At 45.3% G+C, this 27830-nt stretch overlaps 1 protein-coding gene across 1 annotated transcript in view; it reads right to left on the bottom strand.

Moving 5' to 3' along the window:
* Positions 1-27830, bottom strand: part of LOC124616599 — a 251901-nt gene that overhangs the window by 11560 nt on the left and 212511 nt on the right. Inside the window, exons 3-4 of the mRNA XM_047144919.1 lie at positions 14108-14368; positions 4875-7790 (exon numbers count right to left, since the gene is read on the bottom strand). Coding sequence (XP_047000875.1) covers positions 4875-7790; positions 14108-14368 — 3177 coding nt within the window. The remainder of the gene's footprint in view (positions 1-4874; positions 7791-14107; positions 14369-27830) is intronic.

Genomic DNA, 27830 nt, shown 5'->3' with positions numbered 1-27830 from the left:
ATGTGCTGCTGATAATTTTATGCGTTGACTTGGCTGTTGTATTCCAATGTTGCTTTGAAGTCAATGATGTTTAAGTGAAGTAAGATTAAGAGTGAATATTAAGTAGTTGGAAAAGTTTGTCCATCAAATACTGCAGCAGATCATTATTGTAGAGTGTACTACTGTGTTCCCTTCAGCTTTTTTTTTCTTAATCATCAGTATTCTGACTCGTTCGATGAGGCTCGCCACGAATTCCCCTCTTGTGCCAACCTCTTAATCTCAGAGTTGCACTTGCTGGCACCCTGTGTCCTTAGCTATTTGTTGGATGTACTGCAATCTCTGTCTTCACCTACAGTTTTTATCCTCTACAGGTCGCTCCTGAAAAATGGAAGTTATTTCCTGATTTCGTACCATCCTGCCTCTTGTTTTTGTCAGTTTTTATTCCATACGTTACTCTCTTCGCCGATTTCCAGTCCACGTAAGGAATTCTTAAGTTTTGAGTATGAACTTTGACGTAAATAAATATTTTGTGCCTTCTTGAATATGAAAATTTATTCATGGCAAGTATTGACCGAAATTATCATTTCATGTGTTACTAATCGTTACGTGAAATTAAGTCTGCTTAAGACCAGTAGTAATAAACTGTTCGCTTTAGGACTGCCGACTGGATTAATTAATTCCATGATCGGAATTACATTAATAGAAATTTCAATTAACGATGGATTCGGCTGTTGTTGTGGTCTTCAGTCCAGAGACTGGTTTGATGCAAATCTCCATGCTATTCTATCCTGTGCAAAGCCTCTTCATCTCCTAGTAACTACTACAGCCTACATCCTTCTGAATCTGCTTAGTGTATTCATCTCTTGGTCATGCATTCCACTAATACTAACATGTCGTCAGAACGTGTCCTACCAACCGATCCTTTCTTCTAGTCAAGTTGTGCCACAAATTCCACTTCTCCCCAACTCTGTTCAGTACTTTCTCATTAGTTACGTCATCTACCCATCTAATCTACAGTATTCTTCTGTAGCACCACGTTTCGAAAGCTTCTGTTCTCTTCTGGCAAAAGTATTTATCGTCTGTGTGTCACTACCATACATAGCTATACTCCATACAAATAATTTCAGAAAGGACTTCCTGACACTTAAATTTCTACTCGATGTTAAGAAGTTTCTCTCCTTCGGAAACGCTTTCCTCGCCGTAGCCAGTCTATATTTTATATCCTTGCTACTTCGATCATCATCAGTTATTTTGCTTCCCAGACAGCAAAACTCATCTACTATGTTAAGTGCTTCATTTCCTAATCTAATTCCCCCAGTCTCACCTGATTTAATTCGACTATATTCCATTACCCTCGTTTTACTTTTGTTGATTTTCGTCTTATATCCTCCTTTCAAGACACTGTCCATTCGCTTCAACTGCTCTCCCAAGTCCTTTGATTGACAGAATTACAATGTCGTCAACAAACCTCAACGTTTTTACTTATTCTTCATGGATTTTGATTCCTACTCCAAATTTTTCTTTTATTTCCTTTACTGCTTGCTCAGTATACAGGCTGAATAACATCGGGGATAGGCTACAACCCTGTCTCACTACCTTCTCAATCACTTCGTGCCCCTCGACTCTCATAACTGCCATTTGGTTTCTGTACGAATTTTAAATAGCCTTTCGCTCCCTGTATTTTAACCGTGCCACCTCCCGAATTTGAAAGAGAGTGTTCTAGTCAACATTGTCAAAAGCTTTTTCTAAGTCTACAAATGTTAGAAGCGTAGATTTGTCTTTTCTTTACATACCTTCTAAGATAAGTCGTAGGGTCATTATTGCTCCGTGTGTTCCAACGTTTCGACGGAATTCACACTGATCTTCCCCGAGGTCGGCTTCTAACAGTTTTTCAATTCGACTGTAAAGAATTCGCGTTAGTATTTTGCAGCTGTGACTTACTAGACTGATAGTTCGTTAATTTTCACAACTGTCAACACCTGCTTTCTTTGGAATTGGAATTATTATATTCTTCTTGAAATCTGAGGGTATTTTAACTGTCTCATACATTTTGCACACCAGATGGAAAAGTTTTGTCATGGCTGGCTCTCCCAAGGCTATCATCAGTTCTGACGGAATATCATCGACTAAGTAATATAATAATTATGTGAATTTGCTCTCAGTATTTATTAGGAAAAAGTTTTCACTTGCCATATTCATGATTAGTCGTACACTTTTCCATATCGTTTGGTCGATTTCCTTCATGGTCGATGCCTTTCCCACAAATTAACCACATGTAATCACGTTAATTATAGTATATACTGAAGGAACTGCGAAGGTTACGGGTTATTCTAGGCAACTGTGACATCTTTCTCTTCCCTAAAATGTAATCCAGTTAGTTCCAGGGGAGTGTGGATTTAGCTCCATGAAAGTGATTGAAGGGCTGAAGGGTAATCTCTACGGATATTAAGTATTTTTTATTCCGGTCATCCGCAACTGTTGAAGGACATGATGTCAAGAAGCAGTCGGCGGACAGCTAGTAAAATTTTTGATTTAATGACACGCAACCGGTTTGGTAGTCTAGAACTACATCAGGAGGTGCATCCTATATGTTAAACAGTATTATTCACTATCGCAAATTTGTGGATTAGTAAACTGAATAAATGTAATATATGAAATATACTCAAAATGCTAAACGGCCATAAGTGTACCCATCGCTCCTAGTAAACATATATTGTTCAGTGATATTATGTACATTTCGTTATCAAACGAAATGTTAGAAATATGTGAGCCACGAATTTCGTTATCATTGGTTAGGGGTGGATCATGTAGTTGGAGAACCGGGGTTTACGATTTACCAACATCTGAAAAAGCCGTGCTCACAATACAAAAATCTAAAAGAAGAAAAAAATTATATTGGGAGAACGCCTCTTTTAGGTGTAGGTAAATCTTAAAAGAAGGGTCTATAGCTGCATGATCCACCTACCAGCAATTTTAACGAAATTAATAGATCACGTCTTCGTCACCCTTCTTTCGCTAATGTAATGTAAATGTTGAATCAATCAGAATAACATATATATTTAGACAAAGAGTTACTCAAAAAGCTATTTGTTCCAGTAACCTAATACACTACTGGCCATTAAAATTGCTACACCACGAAGATGACAGTGCTACAGACGCGAAATTTAACCGACAGGAAGAAGATGCTGTGATATGCAAATGAGTAGCTCTCCAGAGCATTCACACAAGGTTGACGCCGGTGGTGACACCTACAACGTACTGACATGACGAAAGTTCCCAACCGATTTCTCATACACAAACAGCAGTTGACCGGCGTTGCCTGGTGAAACGTTGTTTTGATGTCTCTTCCAAGAAGGAGAAAAGCTTACCATCACGTTTCCGGCTTTGATAAAGGTAGGACTGTAGCCTATCGCGATTGCGGTTTATCGTATCGCGACATTGCTGCTCGCGTTGGTCGAGATCCAATGACTGTTAGCAGAATATGGAATCGGTGGGTTCAGGAGGGTAATACGGAATACAGTGCCGGATCCCAACGGCCTCGTATTACTAGCAGTCGAGATGACAGGCATCTTCTCCGCATGGCTATAACGGATCGGGCAGACACGTCTCGATCCCTGAGTCAACAGATAGAGACGTTTGCAAGACAACAACCATCTGCACGAATAGTTCGACGACGTTTGCAACAGCATGGACTATCAGCTCGAAGACCATGGCTGCGGTTACCCTTGACGCTGCATCAGAGACAGGAGCGCTTGCGATTGTGTACTCAACGACGAACCTGGGTGCACGAATGGCAAAACGTCATTTTTTCGGATGAATCCAGGTTCTGTTTACAGCATCATGATGGTCGCATCCGTGTTTGGCGACATAGCGGTGAACGCACATTGGAAGCGCGTATTCGTCATCGCCATAGTGGCGTATCACCCGGCCTGATGGTATGGGGTGCTATTGGTTACTCGTCGGTCACCTCTTGTTCGCATTGACGGCACTTTGCACAGTGGACGTTTCATTTCAGATGTGTTACGACCCGTGTCTCTACCCTTCATTCGATCCCTGCGAAACCCTACATTTCAGCAGGATAATGCACGACCGCATGTTGCAGGTCCTGTGCGGGCATTTCTGGATACAGAAGATGTTCGACTGCTGCCCTGGCCAGCACATTCTCCAGATCTCTTACCAATTGAAAACGTCTGGTCAATGGTGGTCGGGCAACTGACTCGTCACAATACGCCAGTCATTACCCTTGATGAACTGTGGTATCGTGTTGAAGCTGCATGGGCAACTGTACCTGTACACGCCATCCAGGCTCTGTTTGACTCAATTCCCCGGCGTATCAAGGCCGTTATTACGGCCAGAGGTGGTTGTTCTGGGTACTGAGTTCTCAGGATCTATGCACACAAATTGCGGGAAAATGTAATCACATGTCAGTTCCAGTATAATATATTTGCCCGTTTATCGTCTGCATATCTTCTTGGTGTAGCAATTTTAATGGCCAGTAGTGTATATGTTTATTAGGAGCGATGGATACATCTGTAACCTTTTAACACTGTGAGTATATTTTTTAGACTACCTTTATTCATTTTAATAATCAACAAATTTGCGACATTGTGTCTTAGTCTTTACCATGAAGGTAGGCCGCTAAACAGTTGGTGTATCATTAAAGCTAGAGTTTCACCAACTGTCAGAGGAATTCTTCTTAACATCACACTATACACTTGGTGTACGCCCAACAGCCAATGTGTATCAAATAGCTCTACAGATGATGGCTAAATTAATGTTAAGTATCTTACTTGTTAAGTAGGAGAATATTCCCTGTCATTAATGACTTGTTCATATCGCCTGACTTTTCTGTACGGACTTTGGGTTTGGGAAGGGTTTATTCGGGCAATACTAACCTGTAATGGATGCGGCAAAGGGTAAGGCACAGGGAGTGCGGTCGGCTGCGGCAGCGGCCTCTGCACCTCGACGTACTTGGTCTGCTCGATGGTGATGCGCGGCCGGTCGTCCTCGGCCGAGTGCTTGTCCGCGCTCTCCTTCTCGCCTTCCAGCAGCTGCCGGATGGAGCTGGAGCCGGCCTCGTGCTGGCGGACCCGGGCCTCCACCAGCCCCGAGGTCAGCTGCTGCTTCACCGCGGGCAGCGCCGCACCGGCGCCGGCGTCGACCACCAGCCCCTGCCGGTACTGAGCCTGCACCTGTTTCTGCAAGTCGGCCAAGAAGTTGAGAGAGGTCTGCTGCTGCTGTTGCTGCTGCGCCTTGAGCAGGTTCGCGTCCACGTAGCTCTGCTGGCTGTACAACACGGGCAGCCTGCCCACCGGTTGGACCCTCCCTCCGTACACCAGGTACAGTCCGCCCGGCCCGATGGGGTTCACGAGCGCCGGCTGGAGTGGCGTCACCCTCAGGCTCGGCTGGAGGACTTTCCCATTCTGGTAGGCGTCGATCGGCTGCAGTTCTTCTGCATTGCTCTGTATAACGTACTTGACAGGAGGGAAATTCTCTACTGTGGCACCACCGGCTTGTGTGTTGTAGGAAGACTGTACTACAGTCTCAGCGACCAACTCCGGCCTCGGTATCCGGTTGACCCCTGGTTGGTACTGCCCCTGAGCGACTGATCCCGCGCTGTAAGACAACGACTGCTGACTCTGGATGGCCTGTTTCTCGGCCTGTATCTGCGCTCGCAACTGCGCCTCTTTCAACGACTGTTCCTTCAACTTGGCGTCAGTTTCGGCCAGAGCTTGCTTAATCAGCTGTACCTGATGTTGAGCTCTCAGCTTCTCTTGCCGAAGGAGCTCCTCCTCTTCTCTCGTCTTAACAACCGCCTGCTCCTGTAACTTGCCAATATCGTACTGCAGTCCATTGACCGCTTCCAAGAGGAGCTGTTGCTGATCCTGTTGTACCTGCACTCCGTTGTCAACTTGGTTAACGTTTATTTGGACGTTGGATTCCTCCTCGCTGGACTGTTCACTGTAAATTACTGGAGCAGGCGTGGAAGAAATGGTAGGCAGAGATGTTTGAAGGCGAAATCCTTGATTTTGGTCATAATTGTACTCTGCTGGTATTGAATTCTGAGATATTACCACATTCGAGGATTCCTCTTCAACTTTCTCCGTCACCTGTGGGGGAGCTGGCGTTGTTGAGTAGTAAGGTCTTCTAAGTTTAGCTCCAAATCTTGACTGGGAAGACGATAAGCGTCCCTGTACTGCATATTTACTGAGCTTCTGGCTCGACGATCCCAGGGCAGAAGGAACTGGCAGCACTTCGGGCCTCGGTGTGATGGTCACGACGTCCAAAGAACTTGCAGTTGGGCTGGCGGTGTACAATCCTGAAGTGGTGCTGGACTCGACAATTATGGGCCGTTGGGTACTGACATGAGTTTCTTGCTCTGAATAACCAGAGTACGAGCCAGAAGACGCTGAACCTGCTGCGGAAGAGCTGAAATCGGGCACCACTATCGGGGTAGATGGTGTGCTCGAATATGAAACACCTAATGGGGACGGTGTGACTGTAGCGATATTCTGCTGACTCTCTTGGAAGTCAGCCACGACAATGGGTCTCAAGGACGTTCTGACGCTTGCGGGTGTTACAGCGTTGTATTCGACCACTTGGTTGCTGCCCTCATTATAAGAAACTGAGGCTTGAGCAGTCGATAGGGTGCTTCCCACGTTTGGCAACCGGACCGCTTTCCTTGAGCCATATAACAACGCCGCATTTGCGTCAGCAACGTAAGACGAAATCTGAGCGGCACCTCTATTATCGTAAGGTGAAATTAAAGCCTGAGGCGTAGGAAGACTGTTCACAGAATTATATTCAACTCCACCAGCAGTAGCCTGGTAATTGTTCACTGCTTGATAGCCTACACTTTGTGCTCCAGTTACTTCCTGCGCTTGCGCGGCTACGACTTGAGCGAACTGCGGAGCCTGTGAAGGGACAATGAGTGTCGACACTGTGTCAACACCTGATCCCTGTTGCTCTTGCTGAGCAGATAAAATTGGTACTCCAGTGGTGGTAACTAGTGAATTTTCTGTTTGCTCATATGGACCAGGTGTGGTCTGTATCAACAGAGGTGACGGTGTTGTAGTGAGTACTGTCGTTCCTCCTGTGGCAGCAGACTGGTAGCCGGATGCACCACTGGATTTCACACTGACGCCCTGCACGGCCGCATCTTGGTAAGAATATGAGTTCAGTCCTGCATTCGATATCCCAGTGTAGGCTTGCTGCTGCGAACCTCCGGCACCAGAGGCTACAGACTGGTATAACGTCGGCTGCGTTCTGATTCGCTGTATTCCTGGTACGTAAGTGGGTCGTCTTCCTGTGATGCTTTCTGAGACAACCGCCTGCGACGCTTGGTCTGCTGTGGAAACAAGTACTTGCTGGGCAGCTGGTGCGACTAAGTACTGCTGCTGCTGGAGGCCTGCTACTTGAACGGATTCAGCTCCAGACGAGCCTTCCTGGGCCAGCGCGTTGATCTGGGCCGCTACAGGTACAGTGATGGCGGCGCCCTGTCTCTGGAAGGCCGAGGAGACTCCAGCCCCAGCCTGTTGGTAGGCAGCCCCCTGCTGCTGGTAGACGGCGTTCTGCTGCTGGTAGGCCGACGCTGCGGACCCTCCGGCAGTGACAGCCACCACCTGCTCTTGCTGCTGGTTGGCGGGCAACACCACAGCTGCTACTGGCGTCGCCTGCGTCACAGGAGCGGGAGTAACTACGGTCACTGCTGGAGAAACTGGGACGACTGGTTGCACCACAGTAGCTCCTACTGTCGCCTGCGGCTGGACAGCTACTTTGGAACTCGGAAGTTTCAGTTTCTTCCCTACTTGCTGTGGACAGAAGAGAGGATCATTATCGTTCGTGGACGTTGCCACAATTTACCATGTCGTCTATAGCAGAAAAATTATGAGTGAATTAATTCAACTGACTAAATGTACACAAGGTGATTCTGTAACGCTGTTACAAATTTTCAGGAACGATGGAGAATGGTATATGTATCAATTTGGGTTGAGGGACCATGGTCCGAAAACATCCGAGTCAAAAGTTACCAGCAAAAATCGTTCTGATACCTCTGACAGTGAAATACAAGTTCCAGTACTGTTGGCGCTAAGATAGTAGGGTAGGCAACTTTAAGAGGGCGCAGTATGGAAAAAAGCAAGACAATAATGTCAAGCAAACATGGGCTCTGTAAATCATACCTATGCATGAACAGTCGTTCATCTTCGTTCTCTTCTACTGCAAGCTCTTTGGTTTCCATAAATTTGGAGGAAGTAGTATGAATCAAAAAAGGAAAAATATGTCCAACAAATATGCTCTAAAATGTATATCTTAAGAGCTATGCGCACTTGTTCAGCAGTAGAGATGTGTTTCACAGTGCCGAACATAAACGAACGCTCATTATTCTTAAGGAATGGATTTTGGAGCTCATATTTGTATTTTATTGTATATTAACTGGGGGCCTAGAAACGACAGAGAGGCTCCGTTGCCGGCCGCGGTGGTCTAGCGGTTCTAGGCGCTCAGTCTGGAACCGCGCGGCTGCTACGGTCGCAGGTTCGAATCATGCCTCGGGCATGGATGTGTGTGATGTCCTTAGATTAGTTAGGTTTAAGTAGTTCTAAGTTCTAGGGGACTGATGACCACAGATGTTAAGTCCCGTAGTGCTCAGAGCCATTTTTAGAGCCAGAGGCTCAGTTCCCGCCGCAGCTGTAGTGGTCCACAAGCCCACGACAACTACCGCAGTCCACTTCACCCCTCCGCCGCCCCACACCAAACCACTCTTTCAGGGTTATTGTGCGGTTCGGCCATTGGTGGACCCCGCCCCCCCCCCCCCCCCCTCAGGGAATATCTCACAACAGACGAGTGTAACCCCTATGCGTGAGTGGTAATGATGGTGTAAGCGTATGTGGAGAACTTGTTTGCGCAGCAATCGCCGACATAGTGTAGCTGAGGCAGAATAAGGGGAACCAGACCGAATTCGCCGAAGCAGATGGAAAACCGCCTAAAAACCACCCACAGACTGGCTGGCTCACCGGACCTCGACACAAATCCACCGGGCGGATTCGTGCCAGGAACCAGGCGCTAGCTCCCGCCCGGAAAGCCATGCGTTAGACCGCACATGTAACCAGGCAGACAGCTCATATTTACTAGATATTTTTTCTTGCTTTGCTCCAATAATACCATGTCTGAAAGTTGGTTACCCTACTGTCTTAGCAACAACAGGACCCTTACACATATTCCACTGTCAGAGGTACCAGAACGATTTCTGCTTATAACTTTAGCCTCGATCATTCCTAGACGAGGATCCCTTACTTCAAATTGATACATTTACTTTTCTCCAGCGTCCCTGAAAGTTAGTGACATCATCACGGAAACACTATGTAAGAATATGCACATGTAGAACGTATGACACAGAGAAAGAGACCATGAATTTCAATAAAATGTTCTTTCATGTGTAAATTCCAATTACATTGTATGAAAAAATGTCTTTCGCAAACAAAAAAATTATTGTCGAGAGATAATAAGTTATGTATGACTGTAGCTGTATAGTAAGATAAGCAAATCGCTCCAGCCAATAAAGTGATATGTTATGCTAAGAAACATCAAGCAGATTTATGAATATTTCATTATTTCTGTGTTAAATCCCCCCGTAAAACATGTTTTTCATGCAGTATCAGTTTCCAGAGAAACTGAAATACTTGATAGTAAAATAGTTTTACACAGAGGGAAAAGGAGATAACGTAGACAATTACAGGTCAGTAAATTACCCAGAAGTGTTTTGAGTATTTATAAAAATTCAGGGTGTAAGAGAGTGCTGTGAGGTAACGGCCGAGTTGTGGCCCCCTGAAAGTATTCTAAGTTCGGAGTTGGCGTGCCCGTGCGGCAGGCAGCGGCCGGGTGGTGCCGTGCATCAGCCACAGACAGAGGGGCAGCCCCAGCGCGTGGTCCAGGCCGACCGCGTGCCGGGCAATACCATGCTGACACGGTGTCGAGGACTGTGCCTTCAGTCGATGAAGGAGATGTGTATGCCGGAAGTGCCAAAGATGGCGGACTTTGGGAAACTATAATGGCAGACATTTCGCAGTTCGTGTAGAAATTAATAATAGCCACAGGAATCATGATACCTTAAAAAGAAACACGTACATTACCATTATTTGCACGGCGATTCTGATGGTGTAATCAGATTTTCAATATATTAGTTTACAGTTTAGTATCTGACTGTAATCGATAAAAGGAACACCCAGCAGCGAATATTTTTATTAGTGTAAAGTTTAGTATCTGACTGTAATCTATAAAAGTAACATCCAGCAACGAATTTCCAAAATCGAAACGGTTGATCCGATTTTGTAGATCGACATGTCTTTAGGAAGCTATTATTGTAAACCTAAATTGGTATGAATTACAGGCATATAACTTGAATAGTACATGAGTTATTGGAAGTCAAAGTGGCCGATTACTATTGATCGTGTCATGCCATAAGTACTCCACAGTTACACGAAAAATCGGTAGTAGCGTGCTTATACATATATTTATTCGTCTATGTCTTTGTTTATATCCAATATATACAATTCATGAAGAAATTGGTCCAATATTTACTGGGCATTAGGCTACTGGCCTTTGTTCTATCTCTTTGATATATGTTTATTTAATTTGTTTATGTATTTAATAATGCGTGTTAGAGCGTGTTTATGGTCCAGCCATAGGAATATTTATTTAATTTCAAGTTATTTAAATGTAAATCCAGTATTTCGTATGTGTTTCAATATGTTTTTGAGTGTGCTTTGGATTGGAGACAGGACGGGAGCGCTCTAGCCAGTCACAGCGATCGTTCCAAAAAGGACACGTGGACAGACTGTATGGGAGTGCGGCGTGAGGGACGACAGGGGAGAGTCCTGGACAGTACGGCGCGACGGACGCACGGTCACGGGAAAGACGTGAAGAGTGGAGCAGTTTGCGCGAGGTCGCGGGTGATAGAAATATTTTGTAGTGCCTACTTGTGCACTTGTGAGATTTCCGTGGCTTCTGCAGTGAAGACGCAGTGTGCGTTTAGAAGTGAATATCTCGAGAGGTATGTTGTTGCCCATAAGTAATTACGTGAAGTTGGAATCTATTGTTTCCATCGTATTCAAGTTATATTTTACTTAATTGCTGGACAATCCACACCAATAAGTATTTTAAAGTAATAAATGGCATTCTTAAAGGTACTTCTGCTATCGTACCCATCATTTAAATGGCCGAGCGGTTCTAGGCGCTTCAGTCTGGAACCGCGCGACTCCTCCGGACGCAGGTTCGAATCCTGCCTCGGGAATGGATGTGTGTAATGTCCTTAGGCTAGTTAGGTTTAAGTAGTTCTAAGTTCTAGCGGACTGATGACCTCAGATGTTAAGTCCCATAGCGCTCAGAGCCATTTTTGAACCCATCGTTTAAAATCGTTAAAAATAGTACCTGCAGGTTTTATTTAATTGCAATCTTTCATTTATAAATGTATATGTCACATTCAAAACTCGCAATTTCCAAGTGGTAGGAACCTTTGACCATTCGATTCATGTGTATATTCATATTGTGTACAGTAGACAGAGCAGTATTTGGCTTGTATTGCGGCAACTACGTATCCCAGCCAAGACTCTCAATATTTCAACTCTGTGTCAGAGGGTACGTAGTTGAGGGCCATTCATCACATCGTTTTATTTGAAAGCCCGCGGTGGTAAGACATTTCAGTACACATAATTGTTGCCAGGCATGCAGTTTGGATCCAGAGAAGAAGCATCGATAGAACACGTAATTTATTCTTTCTTACATGAGGGACTTGCAGGTCTAAATGATAAGCTGACGACGGTAGCTAGTGGTATTGCTTCAACAAGTGCTTTTAATGGTATGAGTTACACAATATTTTTGCATAAGTAGACACATTATGGAGTTATGGGGAAATCTGAATTAGGCCAATGACTGATTTCATTCCAGGATCTATGGAACAGGTTGTCCACAAGTGTCAAAAAACAGGGAACACATTTTGAACATGATGGTGCGCTGCAAACTGATGGTACGATCGGGGTTGCCGCAGAGTTCTTTACATATCCATAATATGCAACTGTATCGAGTAGTGGTTTTCGATACGTTGTCGTAGACAATGTAGAACTTTTTTTTACACGAGCAAGTGATTTTTAAAGATTAAAAATGCTAAGTTTTAGTAGAACTCTATACGTTTTCTGTGGCGTTGGGAAGAGGCTTAGGAGAGGACTTCAAGGACATAACATGTGTGGAATTAGATCAAAGAGTAACGAGGCAACAGTCCGCAAGTTACACAATTAAAGACGTGGAATTTGGTATAAACGATTTAGCAAAGAGTGGAGTAGATGACATTGCCTTATGGTTTACAGAAAACAGTCAGACGCGCAAAAACGCGGTACATTCATTTTTTGTCAAAGAACTCTGCAAATAGCGGAATATTTCTGCTACAATGACATCAAATATGCAAGGACATTTAATAATTAAATTGGTACCGAGTGATGTGGCGCAGTGGTTAGCACACTGATCTCGCGGTCGGAGGACGACGGTTCAATTCTCGTCCGGCTATCCTGATTTAGGTATTCCGTGATTTCCCCAAATCGCTTCAGGCAGATGCCGGGATGGTTCCTTTGAAAGGGCGCGATCAACTTCCTTCCCCAGTCTTCCCTAATCCGATGGGACTGTTGACCTCGCTGTTTGGTCCCCTCTCCCAAATCAGCCAGCCACTAAATCGTCAGTTCTGAAGACAGATGAACGTTGTCTCAGGAGCATCGCGTGCAGTATTTTGTGCAAATGTAAATACTGCCTTATTTACGGCAAGATTACTCTCGAACGTCTCTGACACTGAAAAGTGAAAGCTAGTTTCTTTCTCTCACTTGAGTATGTCCCATGGCGTCTTACACTACCTAATGGCAACTATCCAGTCAGCCTTATGTAATGAGGAATTTCCGACTAGATGTCACGCGATGCGGCCCTGCCGGTATAAAAGGAGATGGGGAGTATTGCACTGTCAGTAGAGAAGCAATCACAGCATAGTGGTTCGGTCAGGAAAGTTCAGTGTCCTCGAACGTGGACTAGTCATTGGATGTCATTTGAGTAGCAGATCCATTCAAGCTATTGGTAACTGTTGGTGATGTGACTGTAGAGTGTAAATGCGAGGAAACAGCCAAAACTTAATAATGAAGAGGAATACCCCGAGTAGTGACGGACAGAAACCATCGGCCATTGCGGGGGTGGGTGCAAGAAAAAGCATGAAACCAACGGAAGGAATCATTAGTGAGTTCCGAGTGCCACCAGCAATTCAGCTAGCAACATGATTGTGCGTAGAAAGTGAAAAGGAAAGGGTGCAGTGGTCGAGCAGCACGTCATGAGCCACACGTATCTGTAGTCGACGGTAAGCGACACTTGAGGCTGTGCGACAGTGTATGACCGGAAACGATCAGTTAGTGGTACCAGCAGTACCCTCCGCCACGCACCGTTAGGTGGCTTTCGAAGTAATATGTAGACGTAGATAATTTGTCAGTAGCTTATTCTACTAACTACATGAATACAAAAGAAATGATCGTGGCTCTACAAGAGACGATATAAAATATCAAAACCTGGTAGATTAATTTTGTGACGAAACTCATAACGTACAGATTTGAATGGTAAATCCACAAATAAGTTAAACGTTGCACCTCATTTTTTTTCATTTTTAGCAACCTATTTAAAAACTGGAGAGTGTCACGAAGCATCTTAAGCCAGTAATTTCTAAATCGAAAATGCTAGTTTATAAGGAGCCTGTTGCCTATGGCAATAAATGAAACAGACCCTACATCTAGGAAAAATAAAATGAAATAACAATACATAAACAAAAATTAGATAAGAAAACTGCAACAAATACATGCACTTATGAAAAGATATGTAAGGACTATTGATATTAAAGTATGCTTTCAATATCTAGAATTGGCCCTAGAACTAAACCCTGAGGAACGTCAGTCTGGCTCAGTGATGTGAGGCTGCAAGGTATCTTCTGCCGAGTAAGGGGCCAAATTAGTGGAAATCAAGGAATTCTGCCGTTACGGAGTGTGAGTTTCGGTCCACGTAGTGAGCCTATAGTCCACATGATGAGTTTACAGACGAGGTGCTTGACGGATGTACCCACCTTGCCGTGCAGCGCGGCGACGGCCTCCTCTCCCAGCGCGATGCGGGCGCTGCTGGCGGAGGTCTGTGAGGAGCGCGAGTAGGAGACGAGCGGGTGGAAGCCCCAGTCGTCGGCGGTGTAGCTGACGGTCTGCGTGCTGCCGTCGGGCAGCGCGACGAAGTAGCGGCCGGCCGCGTGCTCGCCGTCGCGCGCCTCCTCGTGGCCCTGCCGCGCGCCCTGCTCGTCGCGCACCTCGTAGCCGAACTCGTAGCGCGGCGGGTGCTGGAACAGCACGACACACCACACGTGCACTTCAAAGTGTACGCAGTCCAGAAACCGTGTAAGCTACAGCATATGTCCAGTCACCAGGAATTCTACAGTAAGAATAACTACTAGATTACAATCTAATAACGACGTCGTGGTAATATCGAAAGCTGTTGTAACACATTTTTTTTTCCTTTATTGAATTTCGATTTCCCCCGAAGGGGGCGGGCTGGCAGCAGCTTAGTACGCTGCTCTACAGCCTACAGACTTTCTAAAAACGTAAGAAGAAAAGAAACAATAAAAGCAGGCGATAAAACGGTGACTTAAATTGTAAAACGGCGGGAAATTGTGGAAAGTTAAAACATAAAGCAAAGGGGCTGGAAATGCTAATAAAATACACAGGAATCAGACAAGTAACGTAGTAGACACACAATTAAAAAACATGGCGACAGTCTGGTTTCTGTATGAAAGAGATAACGACAGTATGATATCTGTTCGCAACACTTCCCAAAAGACACACAACACTGAACACTCACTGTAAAACACTGCGGGACTAATGACCTCAGCAGTTGAGTCCCATAGTGCTCAGAGCCATTTGAACCATTTTTTGTAAAACACTGCACGAAAATGTCAGCACAAAGATGACACTTCCTAGCCAAGGGCAGATGGGGGGGGGGGGGGGGGGGACCTGGACAGATGAGGGGGAGAACAAGTCGGGAGGAGAGGAAAAAACGAAAAGTGGGGGGAACCAAAGGAGGGGAGAACTCATAAGGGGGGAGAGGGGCAGAGCAGATGCGAGAGGGAATAGGAAAAGGCAGAGGGGGGAAATGCAAAAGGACTTGGGGGAGAGAAGGGGGGCAGAGAGAGGGTACGTGGGGAAAAAAGAGGATGGAAGGGGGGGAGATGGAGCCCGGGAAAAGGACAGAGGAAAGGAGGGGGAGTGAGGATCAGAGTTGATAGGAGGGATAAATGGAGGGAGAGAGGGCATCATCCGGGAGGTGGAGTTGATGGAAGCCATCTTGGGAAAGGAGATGAAGGGAGTAGAGATGGAGGGTAGGGGGGACACAACAGTGAAGACGTGGCACATATTTATATCCAGATAACTAGATATTGTTTTTCGACCTCCAATCGGTCGCGAAATCAGAACCACAGTGAAAATCCAGTAACAATTGGCGCAGATGTGTTGTGCTGCGTCTCTAGTATGCCCGTCTATCGCATCACGTCGCACTTGTCAGTTCTCAGAGACAGTGATGTAGAGGACAAAGGGTTATGTTTAGGAAATATGGTGCGAAATTGTGATTTAGTGTGTTTCAGTGAGCGATGCGTCAGCCTCATGGCAGACGGCGGACGAAGGCTGGCTGGCGCATTATGCAGGTGACACAGTTTTGCAACGAGAGACGGTTTGTGTGTACGTGGGTGGCAGCAATCAACAGCCAGAACGCAGCATTAGCAGAATTACGCAGGCACGGGTCGCGTGTGGCGCGGTTGCGTTAGCCAACTCATCAAGAACATTGTAATAAACACGGCGCCGCGTAACCGGCGGATTCAGCAGCGGTCTGCACTATTTAAGGGCATCAGAGGTGGGCGTCGGCATCGGTTCGACCGATTGGGCGTTCAGTCACTGTTACGTCATCGTCATCAGTGACGCTGTCGCCGAGGACCGGCCGGCGGAGGGAGTTGCCCGCTGCTGCACCGGCGACTCCCGGCGTCGTCGCGAGCCACAGGGTCTGCAGGGGGCGAACTAGGCCGGGCTTTGTGCTGCTAACCTCCTACCACCTGTGCAGCCGCTGACCGAGCACGGCGTCGCGCTCCCCGGGCTGCGCGCATCGGCACGTCTCCACCACGACACGAGCGGTGGGGCTGAGCTACCAGAAAACGTATTGCAAGAACCAACAATAAAGAGGAAGACTGCTAAAAACAGCCACCTTCTTCTACCCAGCCACGCCCTACAACCCCGACCACGCCACCCGCTCCGGTCATCCTATTACAAGTGGTGTCAGAAGTAAAGACCCCTAGAAAAATAGTCTCCCACAAACGTGTAGTGCCTGTTGAGCGGTTTCGCCCCATTTTATGCAACCCCACATAACGTAATTGTCATGGTGTTTCCTTCTTCGTGACAACTCTCAGACGCACGCTACTGCTGCAACGAAGACCCATTTGCAGCGTTTTCGATGGTAAATGTTTGATCACCCATCATGCAGCGAGGACTTGGCTTCCTCTGATTTTTGTCTCTTCCCTCACAGACAACTAGCTGTAGGCCGCCGCAAGGAATTTTCGAAAATCACAAACAGCTTCCTTCTATGACGGAATGACAAATACCAAAGTCGGAATGGTGACTAGGTAGATAACTAGCAGGAAGGTGCGATAAAATACTGCAACAAAACATTTTTGATTTTCACTATGGTTTCCAGTTCGCGATCGATAGGAGGTTGGGAAAAAAATATACAGTCCTCGTACCTTTGGTTTAGCGACCACCTTCAGGTCATCTGCACATGCATAAATATGTATAAGAAACATTGGATAGCGAAATACTTATTGCAACACACTCTATGTAACCGATACACATGAATTAACACTGTAAGCTTAAGGAAGGTCTCTTGGTGTCAAGCACATAATTTTATGTAAATTAAAGGTGGAGGGGGGGATAAAGAGGGAGAACTAATAATATCGGCTGCATCGGGAATTCATGAGGAATTGTTGGTGGCGAGTGAAAATGTGTGCCCGACTGCGACTGGAACCCGGGCTCTTCTGCTTACTAGAGAGTCGCATTGACCACTGCGACACCCAAACACGGTGTTTATCGCATGTGCGCCGCCTGTCTCGGCAGGCTACCCGACCGACTCGCATCCAGACGTAGCTCCACCTATCCACAGACCGCGTCCATGTCCTCTATGTTCGCTAATTTTAGATTCCCACTCACGGTCGAAAGTAAATATGCATCTGCTCTGAAGCTTGATGATTTATTGTCGATCGAGGTGAGTCAATTACCTGATGTGTGGTGTCTGCTCTTTCGGATGTGTTGGAAAGAACAAACGCCACACATTCCTGTAGTTCATATAAACATATAATTTTTTTTAAAGTAAGTAGTACAAAAATGTTATGCATTATATGTACAAGGTGTTCCAAAGACTATGCAACAAAGATCTGAGGGTGACAGAGTACATCATTGGGAGCAACTTCTGTTTGACACAAAATGTTCATTTATGTTTCCTGGTGACACTGGGTATCCTCTTGTATTGGTTATTACCCTTAGACGTGACAGAGCTTAGACCTCATGCAACGTGTGTGTGCCTTGCGCGTTGCCTATCATCCAGTCATCTGCTCCGTATAAGAGAGCGTAACACCGACAAAATTAAACTCCCTGGTTTGCCTGTAAAAAATGTTTCTCCGCTTAGAGACACTCATTCTTAAGCACTTCTTGTTGAAAATAACTTTACGAATTTATTGGACACTTGGTTAGTAGACCCTGCTAATTCGGCGAAACTTCGTCGTCCCAGTGTCGGTGAATACGAGGGACGCTTAACGTCGTCGGGACGTGTCGGGAAACCTTATTTTTCTCTAAAGTTCTTACCCATGACGTCATCTATCACCCCAAACATTTTATACAAAGGCTTCGAAACACCCTGTACATACATTTGTGAAGAATTAGCACAACTAGTACCTTAAGGTACTGAAGATGTCGAATTAAGTTTCGAGACTGGATTAATAAAAAACGGAAAAACGTTAACATGGTGCTTATAATGCTGCAGATATTCTACACAGCCTACTCCACCTGAGTACAGCCCAGAGAACGTTTATACAACCATATGAAACCGACATGAAACTGCTCCTTTGGGATGGCGTTCAACATATGTCCGGAAATGAACCGTTTCATTCTGAAATTAGTTTGAAGTCTGGATCACTTTCAAATGTCCCGCTTCACGATATGCACACAGCGGAATGATGATCTCTCACCTCCACTGTACAAGAACTGCTAAGTGTCGCGAAGCTGTTGTTTGTTTCACGCAGTGAATCTGCTACACGCGCATTCGAGCACACGGCTACAAACCCTGTTGCGCTTCCGTGGAGCACCACAGTCGACTCTGCTATTGCGGAAGTACCAGTTTCTAGCGTCCATTATTGTATCATTACATACCGTATTGTGAAGCGGGAGAATCCAAAGTGATCCGAATTTCAAACTTATTTTGTATCCAAACGGTACTCTTGCTGACATAGATTCCTTCTCAAAACTGCATCTGCTAAGTCTCCACTGCAGTCCTGCACAATCATGTGAAAGTAATTGTGAAACACCCAGAATACAGAATTTAAATGGCGTTACTCCTACCTGCGCTATATGGTTGCACAACAAAGCTGATCACTTACATTTCCATGCATGCAGTACACTTCACGCCAATTTGACACTTGCTGCAAGCCACTTTCACGCTCCTGCAATTTTAATGGCAACCACGGAACGCTGCGGAAAACCTTTAGTCTCCAATTTAATTTTGTATTTTTATTGTCAGTGATCAGGCAGAGAGTACTAGTAACAGCTTGTTCACAAAACAGTCTGGAGTTTGCCGCCTCCAAAATTTAGTGGCTAAGACGTGAAGTATACGCCAGTATACGCTATCATACGAATTAATTGTATTGGTGAGGAATGCTGCAAGTATCCATTTCCAATGCTCCAAGATGGACATCGGTGATCAATTACACAAATATATCGTTTGCTTCGAAGCCTTTCCTAAAGGAAACGAGATCGTGGTGGTCCTACAACCACTACAGTCTGTGCCTTGTTACATTTTATATTAGTAGTGCTAAGGGTCAGTAACAGAGTACCTCATCATGAAAATAGGCACACTGTTGCACTTGAAACAGTCCGATTTTTTTGTGTTGTCTGTTACTGACAAGGGGAAGGCCTCAGACACGGCCAACAGATGCGGCTCGCATTTGGCAGGTCACTTGTGCACAACCTAAAACGAAGGATTCTAAGATATTTTAGCTAAACATCACCCTTATAATCAATGGAACCGATAGATAGTTGCAAAGCGAGCATTTTTCGTCGTCATACGTCAAGAGCAGAGGAACTGTGTTGAATTACCAAACGATTTCTGCAGTTTTCTATTTGTCTTTTTTCCATATCCTAAATTGTAGGAATAGAAGAATTAATAAGGTAAGAAAAGCTACAAGGTAGACAAATAAATTCCTTAAACGATTAGTACGGAATTAAAGGTTTTAAGCTTCTTTTTACGAAAACAGCTTGCTCAGCACCTGGCGTTGCCCGGGTGAGTACTTATACCAGTCTTCTAGTAGTCTATCTCCTCCTCCCCACCCTCTTTGTCCATTTCCTCCTCGTCCTCTGTCTGTCCATCTCGTCCTCCCACCTCTCTCTGTGCATCTCCTCCGCCTCCAGACTCTGTCCATCCGCTTCTCCCGTCTCTCTTGAAACACGTATGTTGTGTGGCGGCGATGGCGAGGCATTGCAGAGTCTCTGACCAGAGAGCCTTTTATCGTTCCTAGTCTGCGCTTGACCGCGCGAGAGTGCAGTTCAGTTGCGAGTTAGCAATGGGAGAGTTCAGTGCAGTTGCGCTCGAGTCGCAGTAGTGGGAGTTGCGGTCGAGTTATGAGAGAGTTCAGTTGCGGTCTAGTTGCGAGAGAGTTTAGTTGTGCGTGAGCAGTCGGTAGGCGTCGACATGGCATTCTGGTCAAGATTCAGGACGAGGTATATTATTTTTAAATAAGGTAATGAAGCAGCATTGCGCTCAGCTAATGATGTAAATTAACTGTAACTAATTTGTCCAAGAATCGCCCCAATAATAATTTTGTTTTCAAAGCAATTTTTCAACAAAGAATCCTTTAATGAAAGAAATATTTCCCTTGCTATTCCTTAAAGAAAAGTATCCCTTAAATTCAAAATTTTTGCAATGAATTTCCTCCAAGCTATGGCGAAAAATAAGAGCAGATGCACTGTTACTAAGGTAAGAATTACAGTTTAATTAGTGAACAGGGCCTAAGATCGACCTTTCGGTCTATTTGTGTTTTCATTGTCACAGACATTTTATTATCACTGAATTGACTTTCACATTTTTGTGGGCAGCTTATACCTGGGTCAGATTGCTAATTTTTATTTAATTGTCACTGTCATTAAATTTATTTGCTGGGAGGTTACATTAAGTTGTATTCTAGTTAACATTCAATTATTGTGTTCAAAATTTCTCTGGGAGGTTACACTTAGCTCAATGTCCATTTGCATTTAAAATAATATCTTTTAAATTTTTGTGGGGAGGTTACACTCTCTCTATACATTTACTCCGCTCTCCTTGTGCATGTTGTCGTTCCCCCTCAGAAAGTCTCCTCTGCCCCATCTATCTGTCCATATCATCCTACAGTCTGGAACCGCGCGAACGCTACGGTCGCAGTTCGAATCCTGCCTCGGGCATGTGAGTGATGTCCTTAGGTTAATTAGGTTCAAGTAGTTCTAAGTTCTAGGGGGCTGACGACCTCAGAAGTAAAGTCCCATAGTGGTCAGAGGCATTTGAACCACAACTTGGGTCCATCGCTTCGTGGGGTCTGCACTACACTGGAACCCTACCATCAGCTCTTACCAATTGAAATCGGGACTCATCTGACCAGGCCACGGGTCCTCAGTCGCTTAGGCTCCAACCGATATGGTCGCCTCCAGTAGGCGATGCAGTCTCCTGCCACTGCCCATTAACGCCAAATTCCGCCGCACCGTTCTAATGGATACGTTCGTTGTGCGTCCCACACTGATTTCTGCGGTTATTTCATGTTGCGTGGCTTGTCTGGTAGCACCGACAACTCTGCGCGAACGCCGCTGCTCTCGGTCGTTAAGTGAAGGCCGTCGGCCACTGCGTTGTCCGTGCTGAGAGGTAATGCTTGAAATCTGATATTCACGGAACACTCTCGACACTTTGCATCTCGGAATACTGAATTTCCTAACGACTTCCGAAATGGAAAGTCCCAAGCGTATAGCTACAACTACCGTTTCGTACTCTAAGTCTGTTAACTCCCGTCGGGCGACCACAATCACGTCGCAAAAACAGCACCGCCAGTACACTGCCCTTTTACACTTTGTGTACGAGACACTACCGCCATCTGTGCAAGGGGATATGGCTGTTCCATGACTTTCGTCACCTGAGTGTATGATGAAAAGTGTTCGATTTTCCATTATCTATTGATCCAGTCAGTTGTGAATCGACGGCGCGTCATAAAGTTTAGAAGTGGTTTTCCTGAAAGATGGAGGATACAGTACCAAAATATCTTAGAGTCTTTCATTTTAGATTGTACACAAGCGACCTGCCAAATACGAGCCGAATCGGTTGGGCGTATCTGAGGCCTTCCTTTTGTGAGTGTAGCTGTTTATCCTAACGAAAAGTCCTAGTCCAAAAACATCTCATGCTCTGAACGCATTTTACGGTGACGGTATCGTATGGACAGTTTCATTATTACGCTCACCACGCCCGGTAACAATTCCATCTGCGGAGCGTTGGAGGCGTGTCGGAAGCGACAGCCCACCGGCTCGTAAACTCGGCACGTCAGCGTAAACCAGGCGGCCTGGTAGCGCAGCTCGCCGTAATGAGCTGTATCGAATTCGGCAACCGGGAGCGAGCGCACGCGGCGATTGATGTAGCTGAAAGCCCGGCCGCGGCACTGAAAGTGTGCACGGTCGGTTTGCCGCCTGAGTTAGTCCAGTACCTCCGTCCGCGTGATTTTATTCCCCCGCACACGCTGCGAGCCACGATTTTCACAGAAAATTTGTCGCACCTGTTTCACGATGTGCTTACTTACTGTGACGTTGCAATTAAACGCGCAGGTAAGTGACGTCTCATATCCTTGAATGTTCAAATGCTGCTGTTCAAAGGAGCTGAAAAGTAATGTCTCCAAAATATGTACGTGAAAATGCTTAAAGCATTTTCAAATAAAACATAACGTTATTAACATTCTACATCTTGATTCTTGAAGTCTACATATTTGCAACCCTATCCCACAGTTTGTGACACGACGGTGTGTAACTTAACAACACCGTTGCGTGAGAAACTGCGTGCTGTAATCGAGTTTCGAATTCGGAGAGTTCGTCCACACTTGGAGCACTGTCTGCTTCAGCATGACAATGCCAGACGACTCACGAGCGCTCTTGTATCTGCAGAAATCTGAATCTTTAGTTCACTGTCATCGATCATCCTCCATACAGTCCCGACTTTATTTTCATCAGTTTCCAAAACTTAACGAGCATCTTCGAGAACTTCTTTCCGATACTCACGAAGAATTGCAAGCAGAAGTGAGGCTGTGGCTCCGTCAAAATTTCTACTGTGACGGTTTCAACAAACTGCTCTCTCGTTGGCAGAAATGTGATCCTCGCCAGGGTGACTACGTTGAGAAACACTGACGGGAAAAAAACTGCAACATCAAGAAGGAGTTGTTCTGCTGTGGGTGGATGAAATGCCTGTGAGTATAGTGTGCTCTCATGTTTACTTTGTATGATTATGGGAAAAGGGAGACGGTGAAGCCTTGTACTGAGGGCCCGCGAGCTTAGCGTCCCCATCCGAGGAGTGGATCTCCATCATCAGTGTCAACTGCATTCACTTAACGGCACACTCTGGAGAGTGTTTCGAATTTTATACACAACATTGACTCTAGTCCAACGGCCATTTTCGTTGTGTAGCGTTCATGCCGCATCTCCCCCTACATTTCTTTGCATTTTTACCGCTCCTTTTAACATTCAGTACAGAAAGATTGATGTCGCTGTAAGGAAGTGAGAAGCGTACATACCACGTCACGCAGCAGGTAGTCCCAGAGCGTGATGGCTGTGGGGTGAGAGAGAGCCGTATCGTGCTGGAACCTATACAGACGGCAGGCATTCACCTGCTAGGCATGGCACGAAGGAGCAGAGCTGTCATCATTTACATAAACCGTTTAAATGTTAAAAGACATCTCCAACCGTGTTACTGACGATGCCTGCACTGGTAGCTTGTTAATACTAATTTCAAAATTTTGAAACCAGGCGTAAAAATTAAGCAAAAATTTTAGTCAAATATGATAGTCACTGGTGAAAACTACGGAACAATCATAGGCTCGACCTGAAAGGCGGGCGCCAAACTGTTAAGACAGCTCATTACGCATCTGTGATCGTTTTCGATGGAGGCAGTACATGAATCGGTGGGTAAAGTGTGATCTCGCGTTAAGACTGAATGATTTATTAAAATTGCCTCGTGGGAGCTTGTCGTATTCTCATGTGGAGCTCTTTATTTGATTTCTGCGGTGCTCTAGAAATAATTATCATCCGGAAACTTTGCCATGGGTTGGGTTGTTTTGGGGGAGGAGACCAGACAGCGAGATCATCGGTCTCATCGGATTAGGGAAGAATGGGGAAGGAAGTCGGCCGTGCCCTTTGAAAGGAACCATCCCGGCATTTGCCTGGAGCGATTTAGGGAAATCACGGAAAACCTAAATCAGGATGGCCGGAGGCGGCATTAAACTTTACCATGAATAACGATAGAAGACGGGCTCTCAGAAGATATTTTCATAATTTTATGGTTTTATAAATAGAAATTAAAAATCAAATACCATCCTAATTTTCAACAAATTCAGTTTTTATGGCACTGAGAAGAGGCCAATCGGGGCGACGGCTACGGGACATCTTCACAAGATGGGAGGAAAGCAAGTTGCCTCCAGTTGTGCTCTGGAAAGTCAGCGCTGACGTTATTTGCTGAAGTCCATCGTGCTTTTTCATGCTGACACATCTTTTTTGTAGGAAGTGGTCTATTCAGGAACCTACTGTGCAATATTTGGAGATTACAGTTTGCGTCCGTTCGGAATTATACTTGACGTACCATTATGGACACTTCATAATCGCACACTGCGATGTGCCTGTTATCTGTACCGCAGCAGAACTGTGTCTGCAGGAAATCCGGAGCATGTACCTCCCTCCCTTTGGCGTTTAAATACTAGTGGTGAAAATTTCATCCACCATCAGGATTCGAACCATCCACCTCAAAATCCAACACCACCGCACATGCTTCCATTAGAAACATCGGTAACGAAACGGGTATGTAGGCTGAAAGTACCGAAAAGTAATTGATTCCTCGTAAAGCACTGCGGTTGGCATCCAAATCTCGGATTGACAGTAGGTGAAGATATGTCAGCAGTGGGCTCCAGAACCAAAGATGTTATGAACTAACACCGGTTCAGAGTGGATGCGCCAGAACATCTTCTACACTCAGAAATTGATTCCCCAGCTGAGAGCTACTCAGACAAAGGGACTATTGAAATAGAAGCTGCAGGAACATCAAAACACAGGACAGTGGCACTAATACCACATGTAGCTGCAAGAAAAGAATTTAAAAGTTTTCGCCTGAAAATATGTCAAAAAACAGATAAAAGTGCCGACTCTAAGACTGCAACTCACAGACATTTGTTCGATGTATGTCGTGTAAAGTGTTCGTTTGTTTTAACGCCGGCCGAAGTGGCCGTGCGGTTAAAGGCGCTGCAGTCTGGAACCGCAAGACCGCTACGGTCGCAGGTTCGAATCCTGCCTCGGGCATGGATGTTTGTGATGTCCTTAGGTTAGTTAGGTTTAACTAGTTCTAAGTTCTAGGGGACTAATGACCTCAGCAGTTGAGTCCCATAATGCTCAGAGCCATTTTTGTTTTAACGATGACAGAAATTGCTTCGGCACATTTCACGCACAGTTGTAATTGACGTGCATATGTATAACAATTGGATAAAGGAAGACCCTAAGTTATCATACGCGATACTCCCTGTTAGGTGCCGGCCACGGTAGTCTAGCGGTTCTAGGCGCTCAGTCCGGAGCCGCGCGACTGCTACGGTCGCAGGTTCGAATCCTGCCTCGGGCATGGATGTGTGTGATGTCCTTAGGTTAGTTAGGTTTAAGTAGTTCTAAGTTCTAGGGGACTGATGAGAATCGATGTTAAGTCCCATAGTGCTCAGAGCGATTTGAACCATTTTTTGACCCCTGTTAGGTCCTTCCGGCCACAATGAGAAATTTTTTAACATTTTATCTCGTTTATTGTGTCTCTAAGGCAATAAAAGTTCGTATTTCGTTTTCATGTTAGTGTGTTTATTGTTATGGCACCGAAGAGGCTAAACTCAAGGCGCAGAGCAGAAGGGAACTGACTGATGGAAGTCGTAGAATGTTGCAGAGTTGTACTGGGCACTGGTTCTTTAAATTTACGCAACGGGGTTTCAAGAGAACAATGTCACCTATCTTCATCAGATTCCTATTTATATTTCCCTACGATCTCTCTTACTACGTTACTGTGAGGTATGTAACACGTAGCTAAGAGCCTAGACTTAATTCCTTCTATGGGACATTGTACACGCTGCAGTAGATCTCCTTAGAGTCTCACGCGCGATTGGTTTTACCTACGCATTGCACACTTCCAGAACTCAATCTAGAAACATAAATCCCCCATTCGGCTTGCCTCCACTGATTTTATGTCCCAGTCGCACATCAACGCTTGTTAACGAAGGTACGATTTCTTGCGGTATCAAACCAAGTTTGTGACTGGATTGAGAAAATCTTTGTTAGGAGGACGAAGCATGTTATTTTACTTCCAGAGTCATCAACAGATGTAAAAGTGACCTCATGTGTGCCACATCCATGTGTGTTGGGACCCTTGCTGTTCGAGCCGTATATTATGGCCTAAGATAACATTACACTGTACATGTAATCTTTACACTCACTTATACTCGACAAATACAAATACAACACAACTCTGACATATCCACAAGTAAAGAGGCCAATGTGCGCAGAGAAAGAACACCCTTTCCGAAAGGCGACTAAACCCACCCCATGCGGTAGGCCAGTCAACAGTGCCACACGACATTTACATTTACATCAATGACCTAGAAGACACTGTTAGTGATCTTAGTTTTTTTCAGATGATGTAAGTGAGTATAATGAAGTACCGTGCGAAGAAGCAGCATAATTATTCAGTCAGCCCTTGACGGTGAAAAGGCAGAAGAGCTTGCTATAAATGTATAGAAAAGGAAACTTGTGCATATCTCAAAACGTTGTATCGAATGGCTAAGATACCAGTCAGTCACAACTGAAATCACTTAACTGGTGTAACAATTGGTAGGGACATGAAATGGAATGACCACATAAACTCAGTCGTAGGTAATTCGTGTGGTACACTTCGGTTCATTGGAAGGCTACTGGAAAACAGAATCAGTCTAGTAAGGGGACCACTTACGAATCACCTGTTCGACACAACCTAGAATGCTGTTCAAGTATATGGGACCTGTATCTATAGCATTAACGTGGGAAATTGAATGTATACTAAACACTTGTGCGAGCCATCCGGGAATATTACTCAAGCGTATGGGACCCGTACAAAATAGGACGAAGCTGGGGATGCTAAATGTAGACGGAGAATGGCAGCACGAATAGTCACAGGTTTGACCCATAGAAGAGTGTCACGGAAACGATGAAAAACGTGAAGTGGCAGACGACTGAACACAGATTCTTTCTTAAAATTTTTTCAAGAACCACTGTAATGTGAGTAATATCCTACAGTGCCGTAGAGAACGCGAAGAAAGATTAGATTAATTGTTAATTACAGTGAGGTTTACGTAGTAATTCTTCCCTCGTTGCATACGCAAATGGAACTGGAAGGTACCCTGACATGTCGGGAATTAGATGGTACACTCCGCTACGCACTTCACAGTGTTTGGCGGAATTTGGATGTAAAGCGGTTGAACAAAAATATGGAAAGACTGCCATAAATGGATACTTGAATATAAATGCGTATGCTGCAGGTTGTGCTGTTGTATCTGAACATGTGTGGCACGTGTGCAATATCCTCAGTACGTTGTATGCGTGAGTCGTGGTTAGAATCGTGTTCTGTGTTTGTGAGAGCGTTATATCGCAGCTAAATGAATTCGAAAGCGTGCATATTGATGGTGCTCATACGGCAGATTCTTCCATATCCAAGGTAGCCTGTCTGTTTGGTGTTTCAAGACGCACCACGTCGAAGATTTATGCCGCATACAGGCAAAGTGGAAATACCGTTCGCTAAGTCACAACGTGGAGTAATCGTGGCAGACGGCCACTGAAGAGGACTGTGACAATAAATAGGAGGACGACAGCCGAAAAAGCCACTGCAGAACTCAATGTCAGAAAGATGACAACTCCAAGGGAACTCCATAAACTGGGATTCGCAGGGCCAGCTGGAATTCCAAAAGCCGCACATCAGTGATGCAAATGACCGTGACAGGAAAACGCCGTGCGGAGGCCATAAAGCCTGGACAGTGAAAAATGGGTCAAATGGCTCTGAGCACTATGGGACTTAACTTCTGAGGTTATCAGTCCCCTAGAACTTACAACTACAGTACTTAAATCAAACTAACCTAAGGACATCGCACACATCCATGCCCGAGGCAGCATTCGAACCTGCGACCGTAGCGGTCGCGTGGTTCCAGACTGCAGCGCCTAGAACCGCTCAGCCACTCCAGCTGGCCC

This window comes from Schistocerca americana, chromosome 5 (genome assembly GCF_021461395.2).
Source record: "Schistocerca americana isolate TAMUIC-IGC-003095 chromosome 5, iqSchAmer2.1, whole genome shotgun sequence".
In the NCBI taxonomy this organism is placed as follows: Eukaryota; Metazoa; Arthropoda; class Insecta; order Orthoptera; family Acrididae; genus Schistocerca; species Schistocerca americana.
This window is presented reverse-complemented; position numbering and strand designations above follow the sequence as displayed.